Source organism: Epinephelus lanceolatus, chromosome 24 (assembly GCF_041903045.1).
Source record: "Epinephelus lanceolatus isolate andai-2023 chromosome 24, ASM4190304v1, whole genome shotgun sequence".
In the NCBI taxonomy this organism is placed as follows: Eukaryota; Metazoa; Chordata; class Actinopteri; order Perciformes; family Serranidae; genus Epinephelus; species Epinephelus lanceolatus.
In genome coordinates this window covers 7,599,074-7,626,553 of record NC_135757.1, presented here as the reverse complement: position 1 = coordinate 7,626,553, position 27,480 = coordinate 7,599,074, and the positions used below count along the sequence as shown (strand labels likewise).

The window sequence follows — 27,480 nt, the reverse complement described above, 5'->3', positions numbered from 1 at the left end:
AAACAGCGAAATCGTAGCTTTCCGAATGTTTTCACAGCAAAAAAAAATGATAAAATTACACTAAAATGATGTATAACAGAGCTTTCATACAGCTTTGCACACACATTACTCTTGGATGGATTACTCGTGAATGCAGGGTTGCACAGAAATGCCACGCATACCACATGAAAGCACAGGAGCAGAGCTTTCCAATGATACCACACACATCATTGTGCTGTCATCCCATCATGCTATAAATACAGATTAATTGTCTACAAAATAAAAACCTGACGAATTTCTTTACAACCCATTATACAGATCTTGTTATCAGTCACTTCATATAGTGAGGAATATCGTATCTTACCACGTCTTAGGCTTGCGTGTGTTTCTCCCTGTCTATCCACATTTGTAGTCCAGCTTTCAAGATGCAAATATCTCCATATTGTTCAGTTGACACTCCATCAAACTTTGTATGACAAGACCAGCCACTTCACCTTTGTGCACCCAGACAACTGCAGTCTAATTAGGCATACATGACAGGGCCGTAGTCACCATATACATTGAGGGGGACACGTGCCCCCCACCCCCCCCCCCCCCCCCCCCCCAGTGCCCAAATTTTTGTTTACTGCAAATAAAGTGGCAAATATTATCTTGGAGGACATCATTGCACTTGGTTGACTATTTTTCTATGATCTTAGATGTAAATATTGCATGTTTCTTTCAAATAAAACACATTTTTGACTTGTGAATGAGTCAATGGAATTTCTTGCAATAATGAAAAAATACTGGCAATTATGTCCGCCTGGCACAAACCACATGTTTTGGACAGCTGTGAAGTGACAGAATGTCCCAGCATCATAGTTCTTATGGGATTCCAGAGAGTCTCCCCTCTTCATATATGGCAGAATATGTCTTCTTCCAACTTGCTATGCTGAGATACATGAAAAAATGTAAGAATTTAGTAACACGGATTTGTTTTTTTCATTGATATAAAAATTAATATAAAATACAGGCACATAGAAGGACATGGAATGATGGCAAATCTGGTCTCCTATGTCCGAATTTCATGTTCATTGGTCAGTCTGAACTGGTAATAATGGCCGAGCCCTCCGCCTCAAACATTTGGTCGACTGTCCCTTTTTTTCACAAATCCAAGGTGGCAACCCTAACTGTTGCTGGTGTTTAGCACTGTTGATGGAGTTAGCACTGTTAGCTGCTAGCCACCGACTGAGGTTAGAAATTCCAATATCATGACAGCACTTTATCCTATGGGACAACCTCCAAAAAGGCTGGATCCTTCCGTAGACTGTATAAAATGATGGATGTAGGTTGTGGACTCCAGTTTTGAGGCCTTACGTTTGACATTCTGGCTATTGCCATCTTGGACTTTGAAGCCAAATGTGCCCATATTTTGACAGGAAGATGAGATAACTTTAACGTTAGCTGCTAGCTTGGTTAGCATGGTGCATTTAGAGCTATGGTTAACTGTGATAATGCTACTGATAATTTTCAAAAGCGAAAAACAGGCTTAAAATTATTAACCTAATTATACCTAATGAACTGAATTCCCGACTCCTTAGAGGTTCTTTTAGGCCTTGTTTACATGGATATGGATACAAACAAAAACTTATTTATCCCTTATTTATCCCGTATAAAATAAATTCTGGGTTTACAGGATCAGTTGTGAAAACGATATCCCTGTTTACACGAAAACGCAAAAACGACAGCTTTTTGCTGCAGTTAGCATGCCAGGCCAGTAGGTGGCGATACGCCATATGTCAAACACCGTAGAAGAAGAAGTTCTGTGCATGCACAGTGATTTGTCTTCCTCTTGGCGCTAGCGATACAGACAATGAAAAAATTTTAACCTTGTGTAGCATAGTTAGCTGCTATGCACTTACTAATATTGGGCACAGCAAACGTCTTTGTGCGCCGATGTAGCCGTGATGTTGATGCAGCAGTGCTAAGTTCATTTGTAAGCTCATAAGTAGTCCCAAAAGTGCTAACAAAACGTAAATAACCCGGTATGTATCCGCCATTGTTGTTGTGGTTCCCGGGCGCCTAATAGGCAACGTCATGGTTTTCCAAATTCTCCGTCTATCCTGTTTTCACGTCTCCATAGGAATGGATATTTTTAAAAACTTTCACTTTGGAAGCCGTTGTTGAAAATCTGCGTTTTTGTCGATAACAACGCCGGTTACGTATAAATGATAGGCGCAAACACAAAGATAAATACCCATTTTCAGAAATATACTGACCAAGTTTTGGGCAGGACGAGAGGATACAATTCCTTTGTGTCATTATGGGCTTAAAAGCAGGACTGACAGCCTCCAAAAAAAACAATGTGAGGAGTTACTGTATTTATTGTTGATGTGAAGGAGGGCAAACAAGCTGTCGGATAAACAGAAGCAACACAATGACACTTTAGAACTGCATGTTTTCCTCAGCAGGGCAGCCTCTTATGAATCGAGCTCCCGAGGGGTCTATTCACATTTCCACTAGTCCGACTTCTCACTGCTTCTGTGTGTGTGTGTGTGTGTGTGTGTGTGTGTGTGGCGCACTGGGTCCCCCTGCTGTCTTCGCTGGTATTGTGTGTGTGTCTGTGTGTGTGTGTGTGTGTGTTTAGTGTCTGTGAGAGAGTGTGAGAAAAGCAGAGAGAAGGAAGCCTCTGTTCCCTCTGGCATCATCATGAGTCTGTTTGAGTTGTGCACAGCAGCTACACACACAATCATGTTTACTTAACATTAGACTAACTACTGTGCCAGCTTGGTGCGTTCAAGTGTTGGTGGGAATCTGGGAATTTAACTGACAGAAAGTGATGATAAAGCTGTGCAAACTTGGGCATATTTGCTTGTATATTCTCATGACAATTTTATCCTGTGTAGCACATTTTAAGCACAGTCATAATGTGCCAAAACATGAAATACAAATTAAGTGAGACAGAGAGAGAGAGAGATCCGCCATAACAATGTAAACAGACTAAATGGATTAGTATCGGCGAAGAGATCCTTTGGTCTCAGCTCATTCAGACCATATTTCATACTGCACTGATCTAATTTATCAACTAAATGTAATCATATGATGAATGAACTATGAATATTATTATGTAATAGCAGTTGCTGTCGATTCTAACTATCTCATTCTGTCGTCTGTTCTTCTACAGCAAATATTCTTCAGGATTACCACTAGTGATGGCCAAATGAAGCTTCATGAAGCACCAGTTGTATTTGCTGAACCCACTAGATGGCGCTCTTGGTGTAATGAAAAAGGCCCAAGGGATGGCAGTGCAGTTTGGTTTCAACTAGCAATGGCCAAATGAAGCTTCATGAACCATTGTCTTTATTTTTTGGGTCCACTCTGGCACTCTTTGTTCAACAAAGGGTTGAAACCAAACTGCATTGCCATCCCTTGAGCCTTTTTCATTACACCAAGAGCGCCATCTAGTTGGTTCAGGAAATACAACTGGTGCTTCATGCAGCTTCATTTGGACATCACTAATTACCACCAAAAAAAAAAAAAAAAGCAAAATAACAAAGTGGCAAGATCTTACCTGCCCGGTGACTACCTAGTCAGGGTGCTCAAAACTAAACAACTAAACACAGAGCAACAACCACACATAATATAACAAAAGAGATGACCTCCACACAAAAAGGCTCATGGATGTTCTCATCCTAGATGAGCCCCCATTTGTTGCGCCCCACCCTTAGGTGGCCCTATGGGGCGAACCAAACTCCAACACTGAGTGTGTTTACATGGACAGTTTAATTCTCTTTTCATTTGGAGTGAAAGTTCATTCCTATTAAAAGTGATCTTGTAAACACCTAATTCAGAATGAAAACGGCCAATGCGATTGAAAATTCAATCCGATGTAAGGGGCTGGAATATTCCGTTTCTAGTTCCGAATGAAAGAATTTCTCGCACTTGTATACACTCATTCCTCTTTAAGTTCATTACGGTCTTTCTGCGCATGCTCGTTTCCTTGCCCTTCTGGCGCGATGACGTATATAGCGCACGCCCAACTCGTTGCACTAACCGGTTTCCATTCGCCACAGCATGGTCTTCTGTCTCCCTTCTTCGACCTTCTACCTCCCTTCTCTTCCTCAACAGACGAAGCATTAGCAGAACAAGGTTGTTGTCGTACTGCTGCTTCAAGAATATAAGCAAAACAAGCCCAAAAAAGGCACTAAGAACGGTGTCGTCAAGCATCTTGTTATCCGGAGCGAGGACTACAGTGTTTTCTTCCGGTAAACATAAACATGTAACATCGGCCCCGCCCCCTATCCAATCAGAAACCTTCCCTGCCCCAAACTTTGCGTGGATCCGAATAAAGGCGATTAAACTGATCTCCCATGTAAACCCTCATTCAGAATGAATATTTTCCATGTAGACTACCTGGAAAAACTTTAATTCCCAATGATTTCATTCAGATTTATTTAATTCTGAATGAGAAGCCATCATGTAACCGCACCCACTGACCCAAAATAACCACATAAACACCTTTAAAACACTGAAATCCATGGGATTTATTACAAGTAAAACAAGCAACACAGACAACACATATCCCACTGTGAGAGGCAGCAGGACCAGCAGTCCCCACACCAGAGCCTCTCTCCTTACCACCTCCTCCATGCCAGGTGCACTGCACCTCGTTAACTAATGCAGCACACCTGGGCAGGTCTGCAAGAAAGGGAGAAGGGACAGCAGCAGAGAGCACACACACAGCCGTAACAACAGGAAGGATGGTAGTTTTGCTGAGCTAATTGTGTCCAGTGTTGGCTTATTTTTCGGTGGAGCGGGTTTAGCGTTAGCTCGAGCATCAGTGGCAAACACTATCTCTAGAGTGTGAGGTGAGCCCTCATGTTTGAAGTAATCCCAGTGTTTAATATTTTATTCTCATATGACACTGCTTCCAAATTGCATGTCATATCCAAATCCTTCTTTCCTTCCGTGTTAAAAAAAATCCAAAATAAGCGCCGTCAGCGAATTTCTGATTTCTTTCTTCGGTGTCTCCATCTTTGTTTCGATGAACTTCCTGCCAAATGCAGCTGACTGAGACCTCTGCTGACCTCACCAGGAACAGTAACATCAGCACCATCTAGTGGACTGAAAGTTACCAACTGTAGCTTTAAAACCAGCAGTTCAGTTTGTGTTGGATTTTACTTTAAAATCTTCTACATCTTTCATACATTATGGGTATAAACAACTTTCCAATGGCATTCATACTACCTCAACCTATTTCCACTTCTACAACTATTCCTATGACTTCACCTTATTCACCTTATGGCTATTCAACATCCAGCATTCACACTGCATCTCCTCAGAAAACACCGTCTCCAGTTTATTGTTCAGTTTTTAGACACTTCCACATTCTGTCACATCCAGTTTCCTTCTATCTGTCAGTGAAAACAGTGTGACATGTGAAACTGGGGGAGGACCATGTGAAACTCCGCCTCACTGGCTGGTACAGATGGGGAGGGGGGAGGTGTGTGTGTTGGTGTGTGCGAGTGTGTGTGTGTGTGTGTGTGTGGGCTGCGCTGTGCAGTGACAGCTCAGTAAGCGGCTGAAGTTCTCGGCTACGGCGGAATGGACTGCCTGAACTTCCACCATGACGTGCTCTGACAGAATATAGCGGCTTTGTGTGAATGTGTTTTAACAGTGTGTGTGAGTGTGTGTGTGTACATGTGTATCAGGGTGCATACATGTACCGGCAAAACAATGGCTCTGAACCGAGTGTCTCAACTCTGCCACGATATCACCAGGCTGTGGCTGCAGCTGAAGATGATGACAGGTAGAGTGTCCGAGTGACTGACTGTGTTTGCATGAGTTTTAAATGTAGATACAGAAGTCTGTGAATTCTGCAGGTGCTCTCTTGTGTAGTGTGTGTGTGTTTTGTGCATTCTTGTCCAGCTGTTATGTGTCTGTGGCATCAGAAGTTGACCAGGTGTTAAAACAGAGCCAGTGTTTCATGTTTGTCTGAAGGTGAAGAACAGAATTAACTCTGTTTATTTATTTATTTGTTCATTTATTTATATTTTTTACTTAAATCCCTTTAAGTAGTGGCTCAAAAATTGCTCAGAAAATAACACTGCAGCGACATTAAAGGTCCAGTGTGCAGGATTCAGGGGGATATATCGTTAGACATGTATTGGAATATATTAAGTATGTTTTCTTTGTTGTATAATCACCTGACAATAAAAATCCTGGTGTTTCCGTTTCCTTAAAGCTAGCCGTTTATATCTACATAGGGAGCGGGTCTGTGTCTATGGAGATCACTATGTTAGACCACCATGTTTCAACAGTAGCCCAGAACGGACAAACAAAACACTGGCTCTAGATGGGACGTTTGCATTTTCACGTTGGGCACCGAAGTTCGCAGCCTCTCTGCAATAAAAGCAAGGGAAAGAGACCTCTGCAGAGAATTCAGCTCCTGGTAAAAACCTACCCAATGTCTGGATCTTAGGGCGCATTCACACCAGGATAGTCCGGGGGACTTGGTTCAAGTGGGCGGGGAATGCCGAAAAATTTCACACCTTCATTTGGTTCGGTTCACTTTCACACTGCACTTTTTAGAGCGGACCACACCGCCTGGACAACATCACCGAAAATGGAAATCCATTGTGGATGGCCACAAGCAACTGTGATACATACTTCTCTGACCATATATCAATAAGCTCCTGCACCTCCTCACTACTCCACATCTGCCCACGAGACATTTTTCAACTTTTTCTTTTTTTACCCCCGATTCCTGCTGTTTTTTTTCCTACCCAAAATTCACTACGCTCTATGTCACTTCCTCTCTTTGGTTCACTTCCTCTCTTTGGTTCGCTGGATAGTCTGTTTTCATTTACTGTAAGCAAACCGCACCAGGGTTCACTTGAAAGTGAACCGAGACCCACAGTTTTCAACTATCGGTGGAAGCGGACCAGGGTTCACTTGCAAGTAAACCAAGACCCACAGTTTTCAACTATCGGTGGAAGCGGACCAGGGTTCGTTTAAAGCGGACCAAATAGCACCAGTGTTTTTACCAGCTTTATTCACCTGGTGTGTTTGTTTTGGAGCAGATGAAACCTCTGTGGATTTTCTTTTATGCCGAAATGCCGATATGTAAATGAAACAACTAGGGCATTAACAGAAAAGTTGATTTGTCGACGTCAGTGGCACACGTCGACCCCCCCCCCGGGAGGAGTTGACAAGTCGTGTGTTTTTTCCCCCTCTCTCTCTCTGTGCTTGTGTACGGAATACAATCGCTGCCTCTGATTGGCATACTATAAGCAGAGCAGACTCCACGAGGAATGTCCGCAGTCATTCGGGCTTTCATAGTTGAGCGCACTTCCACGTTGTAGTTTCCTGTAAAAATGTCCGTGAAAAATCCCCGCAATGTGAAAAATACATGCCGAGCAGTCACTGGTGCGCGGAGTGGAGTCCGCGTGGTCGTAAAATCTGAGCTTTGCGCGCACAGGGCTTGCAGACGTCAGCTTTGAGTCCGCGCAGACCTCCGCAGAGTCCGTTCCGCATACATTCCGCCCGAGTATGTTCGGGCCTTGACAGACACACATCACATGTGTGGAGATACTTCACTTTCCTCCGCCGTGTCAATGTGATGACATCATCAAATGACTTGTCGACTCAACTTCGACTTTATTGACAGATAAGTCGACCTGAAAAAATCAAAGTTGTTAATGCCCTAGTAACAACTCACTTGAACAACAACCAGTAACGATATCAATATATCAACTTTTTCCCACACCTAATTTTAGTGATCATCAAGTCTCTTCTGTAGTGGAGATGGAGATGGAGACATGAAATACAATACTTTTCAAAGTATGTAATATTCATTCATTGTGCAAAATAAGAAAAAGCATGTTGACCGATTCTGATAGATAGATATCGGCTGATACCTATGACGTGCAGATGTTTATCGTACATGCCTAATGAACACTGAAGGAATCCTAAGCAAGACAAGTTTCAGCTGCTCAATATTTGCAATCCTCACTTCTAGATGCCACTAAATCCCCCTAAATCTTACACTCTCGACACAATGTGAAAAGCTAACTATAAAGATTGATTTCTTTCCGCACATTTGCGTGTAAAACTAAAGGTCTACTTGTGTGAAGGTGTTAAGCTTCACACATGGAGGTGCCATCGGCTAGTTCTCAGCCACTGTTTCATCCATTTCAGTCGAGTAAGGTTCAACTTGCTGGATAATATATTGTGTTATCATACTGTTTATATTCTCACTTACTTGACCCTTTATGATGGAGCCTTCCACAGAGAGCAGTGAGTCTGTGTTTCAACTGTAAAATGTTCCTCATGGTACATATTTTGGTCGCAGTATTCAAGGGACCTTAAACAATGCGTCATCTTCTTTTCAGCTTTTAGTTGTAAAGATGTACTGGTCTAAGTGTTGGACAGAGAGACAAAACCACACGTTGTAGCGCGCAAACACTGAAGTCATCACCACAAATCTCTTGTCACAAGCAGTTTATAAATGGACCTTAAAAGCAGGTTATAAATGGCTGTAAGTATGACGGAGCTAAATGAATGACCTGACTTTGTTATCCACATTGATTTCGTCTCACTTCCCAAACATGCCTCTCCTGCTGAAGGCATTACTATCCATCAGACGCTTACATAAGCCAATCTACAGCGTAGTGCTCCTGAGGCTCTGACTGTGTGTAGAGTTGTATGTTAACGTGATGTTCGTCCATCCTCCTCGGTACAGTACACAGCAGAGCACGCTGACAGCATGCTAATCACATTGGTCCCAATAACGCAGTGTGTTTCCTCCTGTCAGTTGGAGGCAGAGCCGGGACAAAACCCTTTACAGAGTTTAAAAGTCAACATCTCCTCCCACTTATTTCCACTCTGGGTCGTGTGTGTTCATTGACTCCATCCTGTTTATTCAGTTTTCAGCCACTCTGATGTGCAATGATGGCAAACACGGTGTTGATAATAATCCACAGAGATCTCGTCGTGCTTTTTTTGGCCCTCTGCAGGCTTATTCAGGTGTGTTTTGTTTTGTGTTGCTGTGCAAAGAGAGTGTTTGCTCTACTGACAGATGGTCTGAGGTTATCTTATGAGCCTGTGCAGCCTGCTCACACACACTTCGTTCCAAGGTATCAGCCTATCCTATCGCTGCTTTTTGCCAAATCAAGATTACAAGTTAACAAGTCTCAGCTAAGCTCCTATAATGCAACCTGGGATGTGGATGAGCGTGTGTGTGTGTGTGTCCCAGAAGAACAGGAAGCATTTATGTTGCTTTAAATTGATCTGTTTTTATAGGATCAAGCAGCAGTGTATCAACACAACAACATAACTCAATAGATTAAGTGGACGTGATGAATCTTTAATGATCCCTGAGGGGGGATAGGATGATGGTACAACAAATCAAACAGATCGATTTTTCAAGAGGCATCTTATTTATCTGACTAATACACAGCTCCATGTAGCTCCATTGACTTCTCGCTGGAGCTTGGAGTCCATTTTGTGCTTTTCGAAAGTTAGCGGATTTGCGAGAGACGAACAACCTTTCAAGCAATTCTCAAGTTACCTCAGTTGGTGCGCACTCCTGTGATCTTGATTGTTTGAGGTATCGATTGTTTTCCCCACCCCTAAATATCACCGCAAGTTTTTCATCTTGGCTCATGCAAATAGAGAAGTTTAGTGACGTGAAAATTGTCAACAAATTATTAAATAGCAGCTCTCTCTTCAGCACCAAACAGGAAGCAGCAAACCAGGTATACCCTAAACCTGGAGGAGACTCTGAGGAGGCGCCACAGGCGTACGTTCTCATGACATTCGAGGAAGTTGGTTCTTTGGGTCAGTCCGACTAAAACCGGGCTTTTGAAATACATGTAAACATGTTAGTCCGACTGAAATTGTACTCAATTGAATTTCTCAAAGTCGGACTAATGCACCTAGACAATGCGATTGTGAGTCGAATTACTCCTGCATGTATACAGTCAATTGGACCCGAACTCACCGATGCATTCTGCGCGTACTCCACAGTTTCTACCCCGAGCTCTGACCTTAAAGTTGAATAGCATTAAATGCGTAACGGAAGAAGAAGCCAATAACAACATGGTGAAATATACATCCAGAGCCGTGCATTTTTGGACAGACGAAATGTACAGGGCTATAAAGTCGTCCATCATGGTCTAAGCTAAGTCGTTCGTTGATGGTTTGGTCTGTGGCGAAATAGATCAACCAGAAAAAGTCCAATACTCGTAGCGGAGTTGGACGTACTTTGGTCAATAAATCGATTCCCTTCTGATGCTTGCTCAGGTGTGAGTTGAATTACTCCTGCATGTATACAGTCAATCAGACCCGACCCGCGCATTCTGCGCATGCTCCACAGTGTCCGCCCCAGGGTTTGACAGAAGAAGAAGAAGTCGGTAACAACATGGCGAAATCTACATCCAGAGCCATGACTTTTTTGACAGACGAAATGCATAGCTGTAATATTGTCCAGCATGGTCTAAGCTAAGTCGTTCGTCGATGCTTTGGTCTGTGATGAAATAGGTCATTCAGAAAAGGTCGAATACTAACAAGCTGTAGGGGGCATATCGCCACTTATCGTAGCGGAGGCGGACATACTTTGGCATGTAAGGAATTGTTAATATGTCATATTTCTTAAAGGGGCTTTTGCATAATATTTTCCACCCCAAGCAGGATGGGAAAAAAATCGTAAAAGGAAACCAGTTGTAGTCTTGCAAACAGTGAGATCTCCAGTCTTTGCAATCGACTGAGGATTGTGTGACTGAAAACTCTTGTTGTCTTCTTAGATGTTAGAGGGTAGTCTTTTTAATATGTTGAAATGAACTAAAATGAACCCTTTAAAGTGTTGGGTCATACCCTGGAGCAGTGATCTTCTTTTCATCCTGCCCTACATGTAAGCTTTGAAGAGACAGATCACTTTCTGTTGAGGATTGTTGACCTTTGATCATGACCTACTCTACGTCAGCACAGATACACTTCAATGCCAACTGATTGGGATCACATTTCTGTGCTGTAAGATCAGACCAGTTCACTGTGCTCCATGAATACTGAGGTGGTTTTGTCAAAAGCATTTTGTGATAAATCCTACTACCCTCAAAACATCCTGAAGTGAATCCAGCACACCCTCGGTGACCTTAAAAGGCTATTATAGAAGATAAGTCTTGCTTCCAGTGCATGATGTCATTGTGTAAAAGAGTAGTGTCAGGTTTTTCCTACAGCTGCAAGTTTCTTTTAGGACAAGTAAAAACACAGACCTCCTGGATTCTTTACTTATTCGCTGCCCTCCTCTTATTCTCTCTGTCAGTCTCCTTCTCCTTCCCCCTCTCTGTCTTCCTCAGTTTTCATGTTTTTCTTTGTTCTGTGTAGTGTAATGACTGGTAGCTATGGCCAGAGACAGCTAAAAAAAGGCTGATGCTGTTTATATCCGCTGGTTTTACTCTGAGCTGAGCTTTTACAGTCTGTTTTTTTACTCTAATGGTGGAGAGAGAGGAAGGGAGGAGGACCTGGATTTAAACCCGCAAGATTGCGAGTACATGCTTTGTAGTTTTAGTGAGTTGCACCACAGATGCCTCACTAACTCACAGTGTTTAGGAGGTACTTGATTCATAAATTTTCCTGAGACTACATCTGTTGCATGCACTCAACCCAACTGGCAGAAAGACGTTGGCATTGTACATTTCTGCAAACCACAGATTCATTACATTTGTACGATATTATGTAGCGGAAACATTGAAACTTGGTTTTAACAACGCTGTGGTTCGGTTCAGGCTCCAAAACCACTTAGTCATGGTTATGAAAGGATCATGTCTGGGGGGTACTGTCCTCGCTGAAACACAGCACTATACTGGCAGGAAATGCAGCAATGTCTTGGTAAAAAAAACTTGCTTTTCGTGACTCTATTCTCAGTGGAAAAACAGCAACAGGTTGCCAGGAAGCACTCATGTTAGCTGGCTAAAAAAATGCTGGAAACGCAGCAATGACTTGTTAAAAAACAACCGGTTTTGTTGTTTGTTGGTCTTGAACAGTGGTCTGCAGCTTGGCAGGTGTCTCGCCAGGGTCATATCATCCACCATTCCCTACACTTTAAAAAAGTTGAAATGATACGCATGAAATGTACAAATGTATACGTGTTTGCAGAAATGTCCAAGGTCAATTATTTCGTCAGCCGGGCTGGGCAGGTGGGGAGGCTTGGTGCCACTTTAACATGGAACTTGGTGACCTTCTCCTTGCAGAAAGGATTATTTGCACATTTTAAAGATAACTTAGAGCAAGTCTGACCTTCTGAAATCCAGTGGAAACTACTCCTAACCAAAAAATAGTCTGACCCACAGGTAAGAATTTGTCATTTTTACCCTTTGAAGCCTGAGCAAAGTGGTTTGACTTCTTTTAAAAACATAGGAAGAAGGCAGTGAGCAATGAAAAAGAAATTACCCCCCAAAAAAGAGCAATAATTGGTTAAAGGGCCAGTGTGTAAAATGGGTTGAAAACCGTTGAAAACAGTGACATCAGTGGTCAAATTCTAGATTGCAGGGCTCACTCGCTCACCCCTCCCGTCGGGTAAATGACGGTGGCCTCGTAGGGACAAAAAGCCTTGCGCAGACACAAGTTTTTCAGGAGTAGGTCTATCTAGCGACGAGGTGAATATTTATTTAGAAATCTAAACCATGTTGCGATATTGTAATGAATCCCTCACGAGCAGGAGACCAGAGTAGTGTTCGGGAAAAAGGCAGGTTTATTTGAGCACTCCAAAAACTCCGGTAACACTCCAGGGGGTAAAAGACTCCGTCCTAAACTCTGACTCTTCTGGCGTAACACACACACTCCATACACACATACTCGTTTACACTACCTAGCGGGTACCCCCTCCCCTGAATGCACAGAATGGGATTTGGTGCTACTGCTGCCATCGTTGGGAGATATATCACCAGGAGGAAAAGCGCCGCAGAGAGTGCATCACAAGGAGTGAAGTTGCGTCTTCTTTTCCTCGCAGATGGCGGTTCGGGTTCATTCTCTCCTGTTGCGTGGTAAGTGTGGTCCATTCGCAAACTTTATAACTAAAAAAACTTTTCACTACTCTCTATCGACGAACTACTAACACTCTCTGCTGTTTCTTCCTCCTTCTTCCTTCCTCCCACTGTCTTTGTTGGTTTATTTATACACGCGAAACGCGTTCTCTGGCTGGCTGGATTGTCCGCTCGGGCTGCCGTACATACATGGTGGCGCAAAATGGCGACCACTCTAAAGCAAGGCCCTTGATATATATATATATATATATATAAAAGCATAATTATAAGGCTACGAAAACCAAACGAATTTTATTTTATAGTGATTATACACTTGTATAAACATATTAATGGGTAGAATATTCAGATTCAGATTTGACAATAAACCATGCCAAGTATTACACACTGGCCCTTTAAAGAAAAGAAAAGAACAAGAAAATTAGCACAAAAAAAGAAGAGAAACGAAAGTTTAAAAAAAATGCCTGGAAAGTGTGCTTAAAAATTAAAATAATTCTGTAACATAATATTAAATTTTAATAATTGATTTTTAATTGTATTTTTTCTAGCTTTTTCTTTTTTCCCTAGTTTTTTAAAATACTTTGCTAAATCTATTTATATATGTATATATATGTGTGTATATATATATATATATATATATATATATATATATATATATATATATATATATATACACATATATATATATATATATTTAGCACTTTAATGCACTTTTTCCCCAAGTTTCTGAAAGAAAATGCACCAATCTGCGTAAAGTTCAATAGTTTAAATACTTGCAAAAGGTGTCTGAAATCAACACAAGAAAAGTTATGTTGCTCCAGGTTTCAAAGGGTTAAACATATAATGTGTTAATTAGTGAGCTTTAGAGGTGCTGCTAGTTATTATATGTTGTATATATTACCCTTTGTAGCCGTTTCCTCTTGCTTCTGGTCTGCCAAGCTGAGCTAGCTGGCTGCTGGTTGTAGCTTCACAGACAAATATAAGTGGTATTTAACCAAAATGTTGGTCTATTGCTTTCAGCTCCTCTTCATCTTTACTATGACACCACTGAAAAGTTCCTGAAAGTCATTGTTGGCACTAAGAATCAAGGGCGTATTTGGGGTTCTGCCCCAGGAAACACTGAATTTCCTTCATTCTTGTGAATTTTTCGGCATCAATTTTTGGTGGAAATGTCTTTAATTTTGTCAAAACAAAAGTTACCTGGTGCTTTCTTATGTTTATGAAGCTTTAGAGGAGCATTTACAGTAGATGCCTCATCAATTTACAGGACAACAGGGATCAGTATCAACTTTTTTGTATTTTCTTAACACAATTTATGTACTCAGCCATATGTTCTCTGAGAGACCCAATTCTTTGCCTTCCCAGATAACAGAATCTGAGTTAGTATTTACTCAGATGGGAACTCAGCCTCTGAGCGATTGTGTGTCTGTGTGTGTTGTGACGGCAGCACAGACTGCAGACAGGAGGACAGTAGTGTGTTGTTTTGCTGAGATGATGATGCCACTGTCCATTCAGTAAATCAGGGCTCACTGCCAGCGACAGAGTCAGGCCTGAAGCCATTGTTCTGGATTAGTAACTGTTGCTGGAGGGAGAAGGAGCACATCACTTTCAGCTTCTTGGCCTCAACGAGACATACATGTATGATAAAGCACTGCAGCATGAAAATAATAGGACCCAGCCAAGAAAACTGTTGCAGAAAGTCGACATAGATTTTTGAAATGCCTCAGTGACCCCTGGGTGTCCCCTGAAGACCCCACATAATCAGGATTGAACTCAGGTGACCATCAGTAATATCATAATGTTAGTCTGGCTGCTGTTTCTCCTGATCCACACTAATTCAGGCTTTGGGTTTGGGTACACAGACACACACTCATTCCGAGTCACTGTTGGTCCTGTGACCCAGTTGTTGTTTGGCATGGGGTATATGTATTCCCCTGTCCTGTGTGTGTGTGTGTGACAGATACCCCACACAGCAGTGACAGATGGGCCTTTGGTAAACCCTGACTATAATGCCAGATAATAGAGCTCAGATTTCCTCACAGACGCGCACGTGCATGTACACACACAAACGCACACACGTGCAGCTGTGCAGAGCGGCTTGCAAATCCTTGCTTCATGCAAATACACACAACGCAGCTGACCATCTCTCTGCTGGCATTTGATACCAGCAGCTTTTAACCCCGCTGCCACACCCTCAGGAAAACCTCAGCTCTCCAACGTAGTGCCCTCACGTCTGCCTTCCAAGTCAGTCCTGTCCATGTGGTGCATACCAGAGCAGCAGATGGAGGGCTGAAGGTCTCAGTGACGCCACAGTGCTGGACATCTGTCATGTGAAAGTCTCACTTCTCTACTTTTTTTATCATGAAGCAGGATCAATATGTAAGCTCGAAGGAAATACTCCAGATCTTAATACACTCCTGTGGCACTCACGTTAACTCATGAATTTCTCAAGAATGCATTGAGGGAATTTCCTCAAGTTTGGCACAAACATCCTCCTGGACTCGTCCACTAGCTCATCTGGTTGAGCAGGCACCCCATGTGCAAAGGCTGTGTCCTTGCCGCAGCGGCCACAGATTCGATTCCTGTCCTATCAAAGAAAGGCAAAAAGGCCCAAAAGATATCTTTGAAAAAAAAAAAAAGTCAAAGGTCAAAGTCAATGTGACCTTGCGTCGCTTTCATTCAAGATATCTCAAGAACACTTTCAGTGATTTTTCTTTAAATTTGGCACAAACGTCTACATTGAGTGAAGGATGAACTGATTAGGATTTGGTGGTCACTGGTTAAAGGTCAAAGTTGCTGTGACCTCATGAATGCAGTGTCTCATTTGACTCACTTGGACTCAACAAAAACTGATTTGAATTAGTCGGTCAAAGGTCAAGATCATTGTGACCTTGCATCTGTCTCATTCTCGTGAATGCAAAACCCCAAGAAGGCCTTGAGGCAATATCCTCAAATTTAGCACGAACGTCAACTTGGATTCAACAACGAACTGATTAGAATTTGTCGGTCAAAGGTCAAGATCATTGTGACCTTGCATCTGTCTCATTCTTGTGAATGCAATATCTCAAGAAGCCCTTGAGGCAATTTCCTCAAATTTAGCACAAACATTGACTTTGATTCAACAATGAACTGATTAGAATTTGGTGGTCAAAGGTCAAGGTCACTGTGACCTTACAAAACATGTTTGTGGCTATAACTAAAAAATTAATGCGCTACTTATGACAGAATTTCATACAAATGTCTGAAAGGAAACAATGACAAAGTGATGACATTTTATATCTACAACTGCAAGCGATTATTCCAGTTTAAGTGTGCGCAGTTCAAATGACGTCTAAAGATCATCGTACTCACCAAAAAGTAGCACTGTGTCTTGTCATCAGTAAGTGCTCCATCAGTTAGATTTTTGTCACTGCAATCTCACCGCACACATTTTAAATGGAGAAAGCTTCAGGTAATATGATGCCTTATACGCTGACCCTGATGAGAGATGTCCATTTCCTGAACCACTGCATTGTGTGTATACGTCTGTTTGTTGTGTGACTTCAACCATGTCATGCTTGTTTTTGTTCGCATAGTCCTCAGCCAGGGTCCTGCATGTGTATTCATGTGTGTCTGAGTGAACATCAGACAGCTCTCCAGCTTCCTGTGGCTTTGAACTTTGACCAGCACACAAGCGCTGGCAGCCATCAGGCAGCAGAGTAACAGCTGGCTGCCATCTTTGAACTGACAATGTGTGTTTAGCAGTGAGAACCTGTAGGAACATGACTGCAGAACAAAGGAAGAGCAGGGGGTGTTGTGATTGAGACAGTCACAGACAGGGCTTTGTGTGTGTGTGTGTGTGTGTGTGTGTGTGTGTGTGATGGCCTGTATCTTTATGGAACTTAATAGGGCTGTTGCTTCTCTTTCACCTGTGTGTGCTGACCTAACCAAAGTGTGTTGGTTTTTTTTTCTTTTCTATGAATTACATTGTGAAGGAGACTTACCTCTAGAAATAGACGTCTATAAATGAGTAGATAGATTTATTTAAGCGTCATATCCCTGACAAAATGACTTATTTCACTGTCGAGATTTCATCCATTTTGGTCTGAACACATTTTAAAAGTCTAGAAGAGCCACACAGTTGAATCGTTTAACCCCATTTAAGTTAGCGAAGGCTAAAGTGGAAAAAGCCGGCGATAGTAAGCGACTTGGCTGGCAAAGTCTGTACAAAGGAATTTTTATATACCTCCTTAAAATGTTATTAAAGATTAATATTTTGCATATTTAAGGATGTGGCCACTGAGTGACAGGTGGGTGCTATCTGTTGACAAGTTGCTACCGTGGTAACAACGTTGGTTAGGTAACATATCCATGGCATAATTGGTACTTAAATGTTTTAAATCAATCTTTAAAAAATCTTAAAAATACTCAGACATGAGAAGTACGTTTTATGATCTTTTTTTTGGATGTTGCATTGTAAAGTCTCAAAATAACTGGTAAATAATTTACTGAATGCCTAAATTACTTTATACCAGCTTTGCATATATACACAGAGCCAAACAACGACGTCATGATGGCGCGCCATCAAAAGAGGTGGGACATGTAACACAACAGCATCTGCCCCTAGTGTCACTTATAACATATGTGTCAGCAGTGCTTTATTGACAGTAATAATGGTATTATCATGGCGGTTGATCTTGTGCCCTGCTCGGAGGTTAAGGAGCTCCTGGACGTCATTAATTTTCATCCGCGGCTGCTGCTCTTCTTGGAGTTAGCTGCTAACTGCTATCAGCTCCTTTCTAAATCCCCTGAATTGGGTCGCATGCATAACACGTCATCAAAACGTTACACTGGTAATGTGATCCCATTCTGCTGGCTGTTCCTTTTATACATAAAAGGCAGAGAAAAGCATCAAACGTTTTCTTATGAAAGGCTGGTACCTGTAAATATTAACAAATCTATTAATTGCAGCTCCAAAACAACACAGATGATGGCAGTTCTTGAAACAGTGAATGAAAATGGGGAAGAAATGGTTAAAAAGAATGTAGGTTCTGCTGGTGTGTACTTTACAGTAAAGAGTTATACTGCTGTTGACCCCCGACCACAGAGAAAACACATCCACAGTGTCAGCTAGCACCAGGCCAACACATTAAATATGTAGGCATGTGTAAAGAAACCCTGTCCTCCATTTCATCCCATTGAGACGAGAGCACCTCTGCGCTGCTTTCTTTTTCCGACTGCCTCATTCTCCCTCTTCCCCTCCTCCTCCTCCTCTTCCTCTTCATTATCTTTTCACCTCTCTAAATCCTCTCTCACACATACAGACACACAAACAGGCATTCAGCTGGAGACACTTGAGTTTCTCATTTTTAAGTTATGACATGTTATTGCATTATCTGGTATATCCAAAGTAAATTTAACTGCTGAATAGAAATGCTGAGGTGACCCAGATAAAATAGAGCTGAGTGGTGTTATATTTAGTTTTTATGGGCAGATCGTTGGGTTATGTATCAGTTTGCCCCTCAGCTAAGCCCCTGTAAAAAAGGATGAATGAAATAGTGAAGGGGTGTCAGGGCTTGGGGGAAGGGTACAAGGAGGCGGAGGGACATTCTTTCTAGGCCCCCCATAATCACTATTTGTGTTTGGCTGCGTTGCCCCACTTCCAGTGAGAGTGTGTGTGTGTGTGTGTGTGTGTGTGTGTTGTTTGGTGGGTAAAGGGGTTCACTTGCAGCCTAACGGCTATAGTTTGATTTCATTCACTTGGCAGAGGACAAAGATGGGAGTTTTGGAGTTTCAGCACTGGTGAAAAGCAGCCCGACGCCTGAATGTCTGATATGTGGGCACCATTCACCCCTACAGGCATGCATGCTTTGTTTCAACTGGAAGAAGAAGCAGTTTTTCCAAAAATGTATACATTTCCGACAAGATGCCTTAAGTGGAATCATTGGATTTTTACAGTAAAAAGCAAAAGACAGCTGTTGTTTTTTTTGTAATATTGAGACGTAACTACGTGACAAATATTTGACTATTTCTTCCTTTTTTACAAAGTTTGAGAGATTGAACGAGGTTCAAGGGGACGTTCAGTGAAACCGTGGCATTTACATAATAAAATGAGCAAGCTAACTGCGCTAATGATCAATCTGAAATGCGCTACAGCATTTCATAGACAAAAATACAGCAAGCATTTTTTGGTTTAAAAAACGTCTAATAGCCGTCTACATGAAGACCTGACGTCTAGGCTAAATCACGGCTGAATTTGGGTCAGTGAAAATTTGGTAGACGTCTAACCATAGCCAAAGTGTAGACGTCATCAATTATACGGCTACGTAGAGACCATGTCCAAAAAATGGAGATAATCATATTTTAATTACTGTTGACTCTCCATACGTGATTGAATATCATACCACATGCCATCTGCAATGGCGAAAATTACATTTAATCAATTTCAAAATTAAATCGGCTTGATTTGGGCTACATGTAGCTAGACTAAATCGGAGCTAAATATAGCCAATACATTTAAATCACGACTATTGCTTGCTGGGTACAGTCACTAACATACAGCTGGGTTCTTCGTTCTTGAAAACATTTTAGCATGCTCCTTCCACCAACTCAAAAGGATCCTCCTTGGGTGTCTTGAACTCGATGTAGGCTGCCACCTCATCCTCGGGCGGCCAAGATTCATCGCTGGAGTCCTCAACGACGGTGACGAATGTGACAACAGGTCAAAGGTTCGACTTGTGTCATTGACTTTCAAAATAAAAGAATTTATGTACATTTTTTGCGAGTTACCTGTCGGTTACCCGTGGCGTGGTACAGGACTCTGACCTCCACAGCCTTGTGCTGCATTCACGTGGTGTCGGAATAATCTGTTCCCGATCATTTCGTGGCCCACCTGATCCGTTGCCTTTGCTGTTCATTATCAACATGTTGTTTAAACACTCTTACACATCTACTTTGTGGCATCCATATTTGCAGATCACTGAGAGCCCATGAACACACCAAAGTCGAAGAATGCCCATGACAGAAGCTGATGTAGTTGCTTCTCATTCACTCACGGTACCCTGTGATAACAACAAATGGGCAAGTGGGAAAAGTTAGTGGTTCATGAGCAGTTGCACGTTCACCAGGCTGATCCAGTACACAGTGGACATCACTAATTGCTGGTTTAACTTTGTAAGAAGAAGCAGCTGAAGGAGAATAAAGAGACGGAAAAGTGGGAAAAGGTCTAATTAACAAACTTCAATCAGCTGTGTGTTCCCACCTGCAATTGCTCAGGGCTGTTAATCTAATCGCTTGTATTTTAACATCGTGAGAGAGTGTTTTAAGAGTTTGTATATGGTGATTACAAACTGATACAGAGGCCTGCCTTCTGGCGATGACTACTTGGTTTCAGTCTCTGAGGTCAAAGACACACTCACAGATACAGTAGCGTCAGAGAGAGCTTCACGTCTGGCTGTGCTCCAGACTTTGGGTCTTAACCCGAGCTTACTGCTTGACACACTGAACTGACAGCTGGCCCGACAGCACGCTGAAACACACACCCTGACATCTGACGGCACATTTGCTCACACACAGTCTGAACATCTGAGCATTGCTACAACAGAACTGTGACTCTTTGGAGCTTTATCGACTGTTTTAGAGAGCTGTTCGCATTTCCACAGCACACCCTCTCCCGTCTCTTCCTCCGTTCTGGTCTCTGCTGTTGTTGAAAATACAGTAATTATGGCGGAGTTGTTGTTTTGGGTTAAATTACAGGCTGGTCAACTTCGCTGGAAGCTCTGTGGTCTGGTAACGTCTATTAAAGTGGACCTGCATTAGTGCCAAGTTAACCATCTCTCTGAACTGGATCCTGCTTCAAATCACGTACATACCCCAGAGTTCCCATGGGTCCTTGGTAACCTTGGAGGGTTGTGAATTTTAGGAAAAAATCAAGGCTTTGGAATTTTTTGAAAGTAGATAAAGGTCAAGTTATTTTGACAACATGATTGAATAGGCTTTGTTTAGCTGTTGTAATTGATGTTGATCCGTGTCTTAATCCATGCCGTGTTATGTCCTTCAATTTGAGGAGACTGGACCTGGAAAGTCCTTGAATTTGATATTTAAGACTATGTGGCAACCTGGATATCCTCTTTTGAACCCTTCTTTAGAACGTTCCCTTCTTCTTTTCCACTTTTCTAACCCATTCTCATTCCCAAGTCAGTTCGTCAGTGTCTGATACCGACAAACTCAAGGCACCCTTTAGCATCCGTATGAGACGCACTAGGCTTTGTGTCCGCGGGGAGCATCCAAGGTATGTAAACGAACTATGACGCATGTCCCCTGTGATGTGAGAGATGGAGCTAAGCAGAGCCTAGAGCACGTTCCAGAACACCACCATTGACGTCACCAATGAATTGATGTCTGTGATGGGTTTAATTTGCAAACCCACAGAAGCAACTGTACCAGAAAAGTACAGTTAAATTACCCCACAACCAGAAACCATGGATTGCTAAAACCACCCTGGACGCTGTAAACAACACACCCTGCAGCCAGTCTGGGAACATGGACGATTATAAAGCAGCAGCCTACGATGTCAGAAGAGAGACTGAAGGAACTGGATTGGATGCAACTGGAATTTTACCTTGTACGATTTCATGACACATAAATGATTGATTAAACGTCAATGTAGACCCATCCACGTCATTATTAGACGCTCAGAGCAACTGACATAGTACAAAGAGCGAGGGGAGGAGGTTGGGGTGGATGGATTGGTCAAACAAACACAGGACTTTCACCACTGTTTAACCCAAGATCTTGACTTTATCTTACATTTTCTGTGAAGACAGAAATTTATTTTGAAAAGACACGGTAGCATATAACAAGCTGAAACCGACACATCCAAAACTGTTGCTAGAAGGGTACCTAAAGCGTCAGTAGCCCCTTTTACACTGCCAGATTTTCCGCGAATGTTGGGCCGTTTTGCCGGCAAGCTGCGAGCGTTTATACACACAGAGCCGGATTGGCGAGTTGATCCGAGGTGCCCAATTTTCCGCCTCGTAGGGTAGACATATTGGTGGAACCTTTTTAGTTTAAACAGACCGAGGCGGCCTTCCGCAACAGGAGGGGCTGTTGAAGACTTGTGGGAGGAGCTGTTGATGACGCCACAGCTGATAGCAGGAATTAGCGAGCAGCTAGTAGCAAGAGGGAAACACAAACCTGACAGACACTGTAAAGATGAGCAACTGGGGAGACAAGGAATTGCGCGCCCTCCTTGTCCTCGCAAACAAAGAGGCCATTAACCATCAGATGACGGGGACGGTGAAGAACGGGCCGACTTATGAGAGAATCGCTGAAGGACTGACCAGCCACGGCTTCCCTCCCACGTCACTGTTTACGTCACACGCTGAGCTACACGTTTTGTTACTTGCTCATGCCCCCCATTGCCCCGAAAAAGGCACATTCTTTATAAACAAAAGTAGGCAGGTGGTATTTTGCTGCACTCCCTGATTTTGTTTTTATACTGCCAATGCTGAAAAAAGACTGATTGGTCTTTCCTGCAAATTTGCACAACTCCTGTCTAAAAAGGGCTATAGTTTGAAGCGTAGGGCCACTGACCCAGCTGCCGTATCTAACGAACTGGTTGTGAGATTGTGTTGACTTTGGTACTTTATGCCTCATCATTTCAGTCCGTCTTTAAATACCTCGCTCATTTCTTCCCCATTTCCTTCCTTCCTTTTTCCAACCTTCCCCATCACTGCAGCTTTTCTTTTGCTCTGTATTCTTCATCAGATGACAGAAGCGTATGTCATACGTCAGTGTGGTATTTGGTGCTGTGTTTGTGTCCATGCATCCTGAGTCACTGCTCTGTCATCTTAATGTAATCCCCTGATATCAGGAGTCAGGCCCAGTGACTTGCTTGCATTATTATTACTGTGTGTGTGCGTGTGAATGTCGGGGCTGTACACCTCCAGTATAACAGATTCCCTCCTGACCACAACTCCATGTGTTGCGTGTTTAATGGTTGTAAACAGCTGCCTACACTCTCACACATGTTGGGGACTACACATGAGAGCTACACTACAGTATGCGGTGTGAGTCACTGTCTCGCCAATGCTTCGCTGACACACTGTATACGGCATTATTGAGGATCTAAGCTGTTAATCTGTCGGGCGTCTTCATCGTATGGTGCTGCTGCAGGAAACGACAGCGTCCTCCGATTACAGCTTTCGAAGATCAATGAAATAAATGACCAGCAAGCATCAGGATGAGCAGTTACACCTCAGAAAAGTTGTCTTGTCTATGAAAACAGCCCTCTACAGTAAAATCTGCACATACTTTTGCACACAATAAAGGTTCAGCAAGACTTATAATTAGTCCGAGCTGCTCCTGTAATGGTGGTGGTGTTGGGGGGGTTGAAAATATGAACAGTTTGCTTGGTTTGCACTTAGATGGTAATTAATGCCTCTCCCTGCCAGCCCCACCATACTGCTTGGAAACCTTGCCACACTCCCTTCACACCGCTCTCAGTGCCAGCCTTTGTCTATACTCCCAAACACACACATGCACTCCACAGCGATGCTCCTTTGCACACGCTAACATGGCACACATTACAGTTTTCCTTCACACATGCACACACGCTTGCACACAATTAACAATTCTCCCCTTTGTGTTTGGCATACATGGGTCACACATGGCATCCAAATGGGTGCTGGGTAATGTTTTTTTTTTTTTTTTTTGCTCTATCTCTGTGTTTCTCTGTCTGTACATGTCTCTGAGGCTGTAATGAGATTACTGTAATCCAGCTTGGCCGGAGAGAGGAGGAAACCCAAATGCTGTTTACCTCACTTTCTCCCCTCTCCTCCCTCTTTGGAAGTAATCCTCTCGTTAATTGTCAGTAAAGACGACTGCAGTGTTTCAGTGCTGTATCTTATGTGAATGAAACAGAGGCAAGATGAGACAGACAGGAAACAGGAAAATACGTGGAGATACTTGTGTCTTGGTGACAGGTCGGTCAATTCTTGGGCCTACAAGCCAGCACTGTAACACACTGACACAAAGATAGATCATTAAGAATTTGTCCTAGACAGTATTTCACAAGTTTATAAAGTTTCCCCTAAGTTAGCACATCACAAAACTCAGCAACTTTTCAAGGGAGTCTAGTAGGGGTGGGGGAAAGAATCGATACAGCATAGTCAGTACGTTTACATACACAGCTTAATTGAGCTATGGTCAAAATTCGATTTTGGCGTCTAATCGGACTTCTGTCCTTGTCCCACTTTACATGCAACTGAGAAAATCGAATTACTGACAGGAACGTGCCCTCCCCCTCAACACTAGGTGGCGATATGCGTCGTTTCAGCGGGTTAATACGGCCCCCTTTCTGGTTGACCTATTACGTCACTTAATAATAAACAACTAAAGTCAGACGGCAGACCGGCATTTTTTGAACAACAGCAAGATGGATAATCGTACAGCTTTGTTCATCTCGTACGTAATGTACGCACACTGATTGTGCAGATAAGGTGTACGCTATCCCTCGTGGTCATGGTGATTTCGAGAGGCAGACAAGAACGCCATATGCTGTTGGAGGGCTACAACAATAGCATGTCTTGTCTGTTCTGGGGTCATACGCCAGCGCGGGGGGGTGTGGAGCATGCGCACATGCATTGTCTAGTTTAACTCCGATTAAGGCGTATACATGCCGGAGAAAATCGAATTCCAATTGCATTAACTGGGTGTCTTAATCGTGGTTGGAGAACTCCGATATTAGTCGGAGTAACGCGTTTACATGCACTTCAGTTGTCCAGTTATAGTCGGATTAAGAGTCCCCTCCGCATTTACTGTCTACCTGGTTTGCTGCTTCCTGTTTGGTGCTGTTGGTCGTTGACAGTTTTTAAGTCAGTATTTGCTTGAGCCAGACCGCGACCCACTAGTCGGGAACCACTTTAGATGACCCAACTTTCTCTATCAGAGATCATGTTGCGTAACGTTATAGTGTGGCTCCAAAGTGAACTAAATGGGATTTATAGTTGTGCGCAGACCCTACACACGTGGCTTACGCCGTTGTGAGCATTTATACTTGTACGGTGGTGTGTCTGTGTCACTCTGCAGTCACACCTCCAAAACACTAGGGGGCAGCGGAGGTTTCTGTGAAGTGCTGTAAAGTTTAGTTGTTTCAAAACACACATTAAACACACATTAAAAACATTAAACATGGCTTAATAGAGACAATTTCAAACACAAGTACACAAATCAGCTTCACTATAACTCGCAGCATTCACAGACAAACACTTGTCTTTATCTGGACACATTTTCCCCACAAATACAACATGCTAACGTTGTTAGCACAAGCCTATGGCCTTTTACATTGCATAAATTAGCCTAGCAGCTAGCAATCTTTTCCTGTTCTCATATAAAACCAGGGACAACAGCAACATTTAACAAAGGTAATGGCACATAATGTGGCTCCATTACAACTCACATCATTCACTGACAAAACAACTGTCTTACACTAAACACGTTTTCCAAACAAATACAACATGCTAACGTTATTAGCACAAGCCAATGGCATTTTACATTGTATAAATTAGCCTAGCGACGAGCGGAGATTTCCTCTGCTCATATGAAGCCAGGATAAATCACACACAAGACTTAGTATATAAACACTTGATTGAATTACGTCGATGTACGTGCAAGAGCAGTAGATGGTTATAGAATAATTATGTGTCCATGTGGGATGGGATCATGAACCATGAAATTCAAATATGAATGAATGTATCTGTATTACAAATGTCAGCCATAAAGGCAAAAATGGGTCACACTGGTTTATTGGCTCCAAGTCAGAACGTGGTTAATCAGCCAGAATGCTCCCTAAAGCCTGATTTTGACTTCTTCGTCTTTGTTGTCTCATCCCATGGGTAACGTTTGTAACGGTTGCCCAGCCTCATCAGCCAATCAGCTGTGCTCAGCTGCAAAGAGCAAATAATAAGGATGTGTTTTGTGTGTCTGATGAATTTATATCCATCTCTCTGTCTTTTCCCTCAGATGACATCATGCAGAGGGAGGATGGTCCTCTGTGTGCAGCAGAAATCGGCTCCGAACTCCAGAAACAGTTCGCCATCCTGCCAGGTGGGTTGGATTTCTGTTCTGAGGATGTGTGTGGCACCATTTAGCCACTTCAAATAACTCTGTGTTTTCTTGTGTAAATGGACAGCAGAGCGTAGAGATAATTAGCTCGCAAGTGATGCTCAGTTTAAGCAAATTTAGCTAATGAACTGCAGCTCCACTTTTGGACATAAGTGCAAGTAGACCCAGTGAGTAGGCTGAACAAATTAAATTCAATACACAGTGTAATACTGTTAAATTATTAGACCTGCAGGGAAGTGAAGTGGGGAAGTTCAGGCTGAACTTGTAACCCCAGATGGGTCCTGTTTCTAAACTGGCAGCTTGGATTAGATTACATTATTTTGGAGAAGTGGGTGTTTGGTGTGAAATCACATTCATGTAAGCCATAGGGGGATTTTATGTAAGAATAGAACATATTGGGGCGTCGGTGGCTTAGTGGTAGAGCAGGTGCCCCATGTACAAGGCTGTTGGCACAGCGGCCTGGGTTCGACTCCAGCCTGTGGCCCTTTGCTGCATGTCACTCTCTCTCTCCCCCTTCACGCTCATCTGTCCTATCGATTAAAGGCTTAAAAATGCCCGAAAAAATATCTTAAAAAAAAAAAAAAAGAATAGAACATATTGGGCTATTTAAATACCTTTCTTCATCCTTGTTGTAGATATTATGAGAATTGTCTTAGCTATTAACCCAGTTGATCACTTTTTATTTCCGTATAGCTTCATTCAGTTACTTACACAACATTTTACAGATTTAAGTTCGGACAGCTTCTTCTTTTGTCACATTGCCAGATTCCAGAAGTGGCTCCACTTTTCCTCAGTCTACAGACTTTAAAGTGGCATCACTCGAAAAATTATTCTGGACTTTTGGCTGTTTTCTCTGTTTGTATGTGTGTTAGTTTAAACTCTGTGTATTTAAGTGAGGTGTATTCGAGGCCCTGCCCTTTGTGCTGTAGTTGTAGAACAAGCGGCAAATCCAGGGCTGAAAAATGAAGCCAATATGAAAAACTGCAGTTCCTCTAATGGCCACTTGAGGCTGGCTCTAAGAGCGAGTCAATCCCCATTAGAGCTTAGATTGGGCCCAAAAAATGCAGCCCAACCCGGCCCGAGCCAGAGCACGTTGTGTCTGGGACCGGCCCATCCCGTCCAATTAACTGTAATTATGGGCCCGAGCCCGATTTAAACACCGGCATTTTTCAATAAGTTGGCTGTTATAATTAAGAGTGCCCACGGTGAGCGCGTTAGTGCCGCGGAAGTCCTGCAAGTGTGCTCGCAGGCGCTTGACTGTCCACACAGGCAGCGCATTTCTCCTGCGCTCTCTGCGCCGGTTGAACATCGACTCCATTTGTCTGTTCCTGTCAGTACTCGTTTTTTCACAGATCATTTTAAACAAAAACCACAATTC

General features: G+C 42.7%; 1 protein-coding gene across 7 annotated transcripts in view; it reads left to right on the top strand.

The window, feature by feature from the left end:
• mcf2la (mcf.2 cell line derived transforming sequence-like a) overlaps positions 1 to 27,480 on the top strand; it is a 69,552-nt gene that overhangs the window by 15,357 nt on the left and 26,715 nt on the right. For 5 of the 7 annotated variants that reach the window (XM_033615594.2, XM_033615592.2, XM_078165549.1 and 2 more), the window contains one exon: positions 26,001 to 26,084. In XM_033615594.2, coding sequence (XP_033471485.2) covers positions 26,001 to 26,084 — 84 coding nt within the window. Of the gene's footprint in view, positions 1 to 5,501; positions 5,768 to 26,000; positions 26,085 to 27,480 lie in introns of those variants that run through there. The other 2 variants (XM_078165551.1, XM_078165547.1) reach the window with 2 other exon arrangements.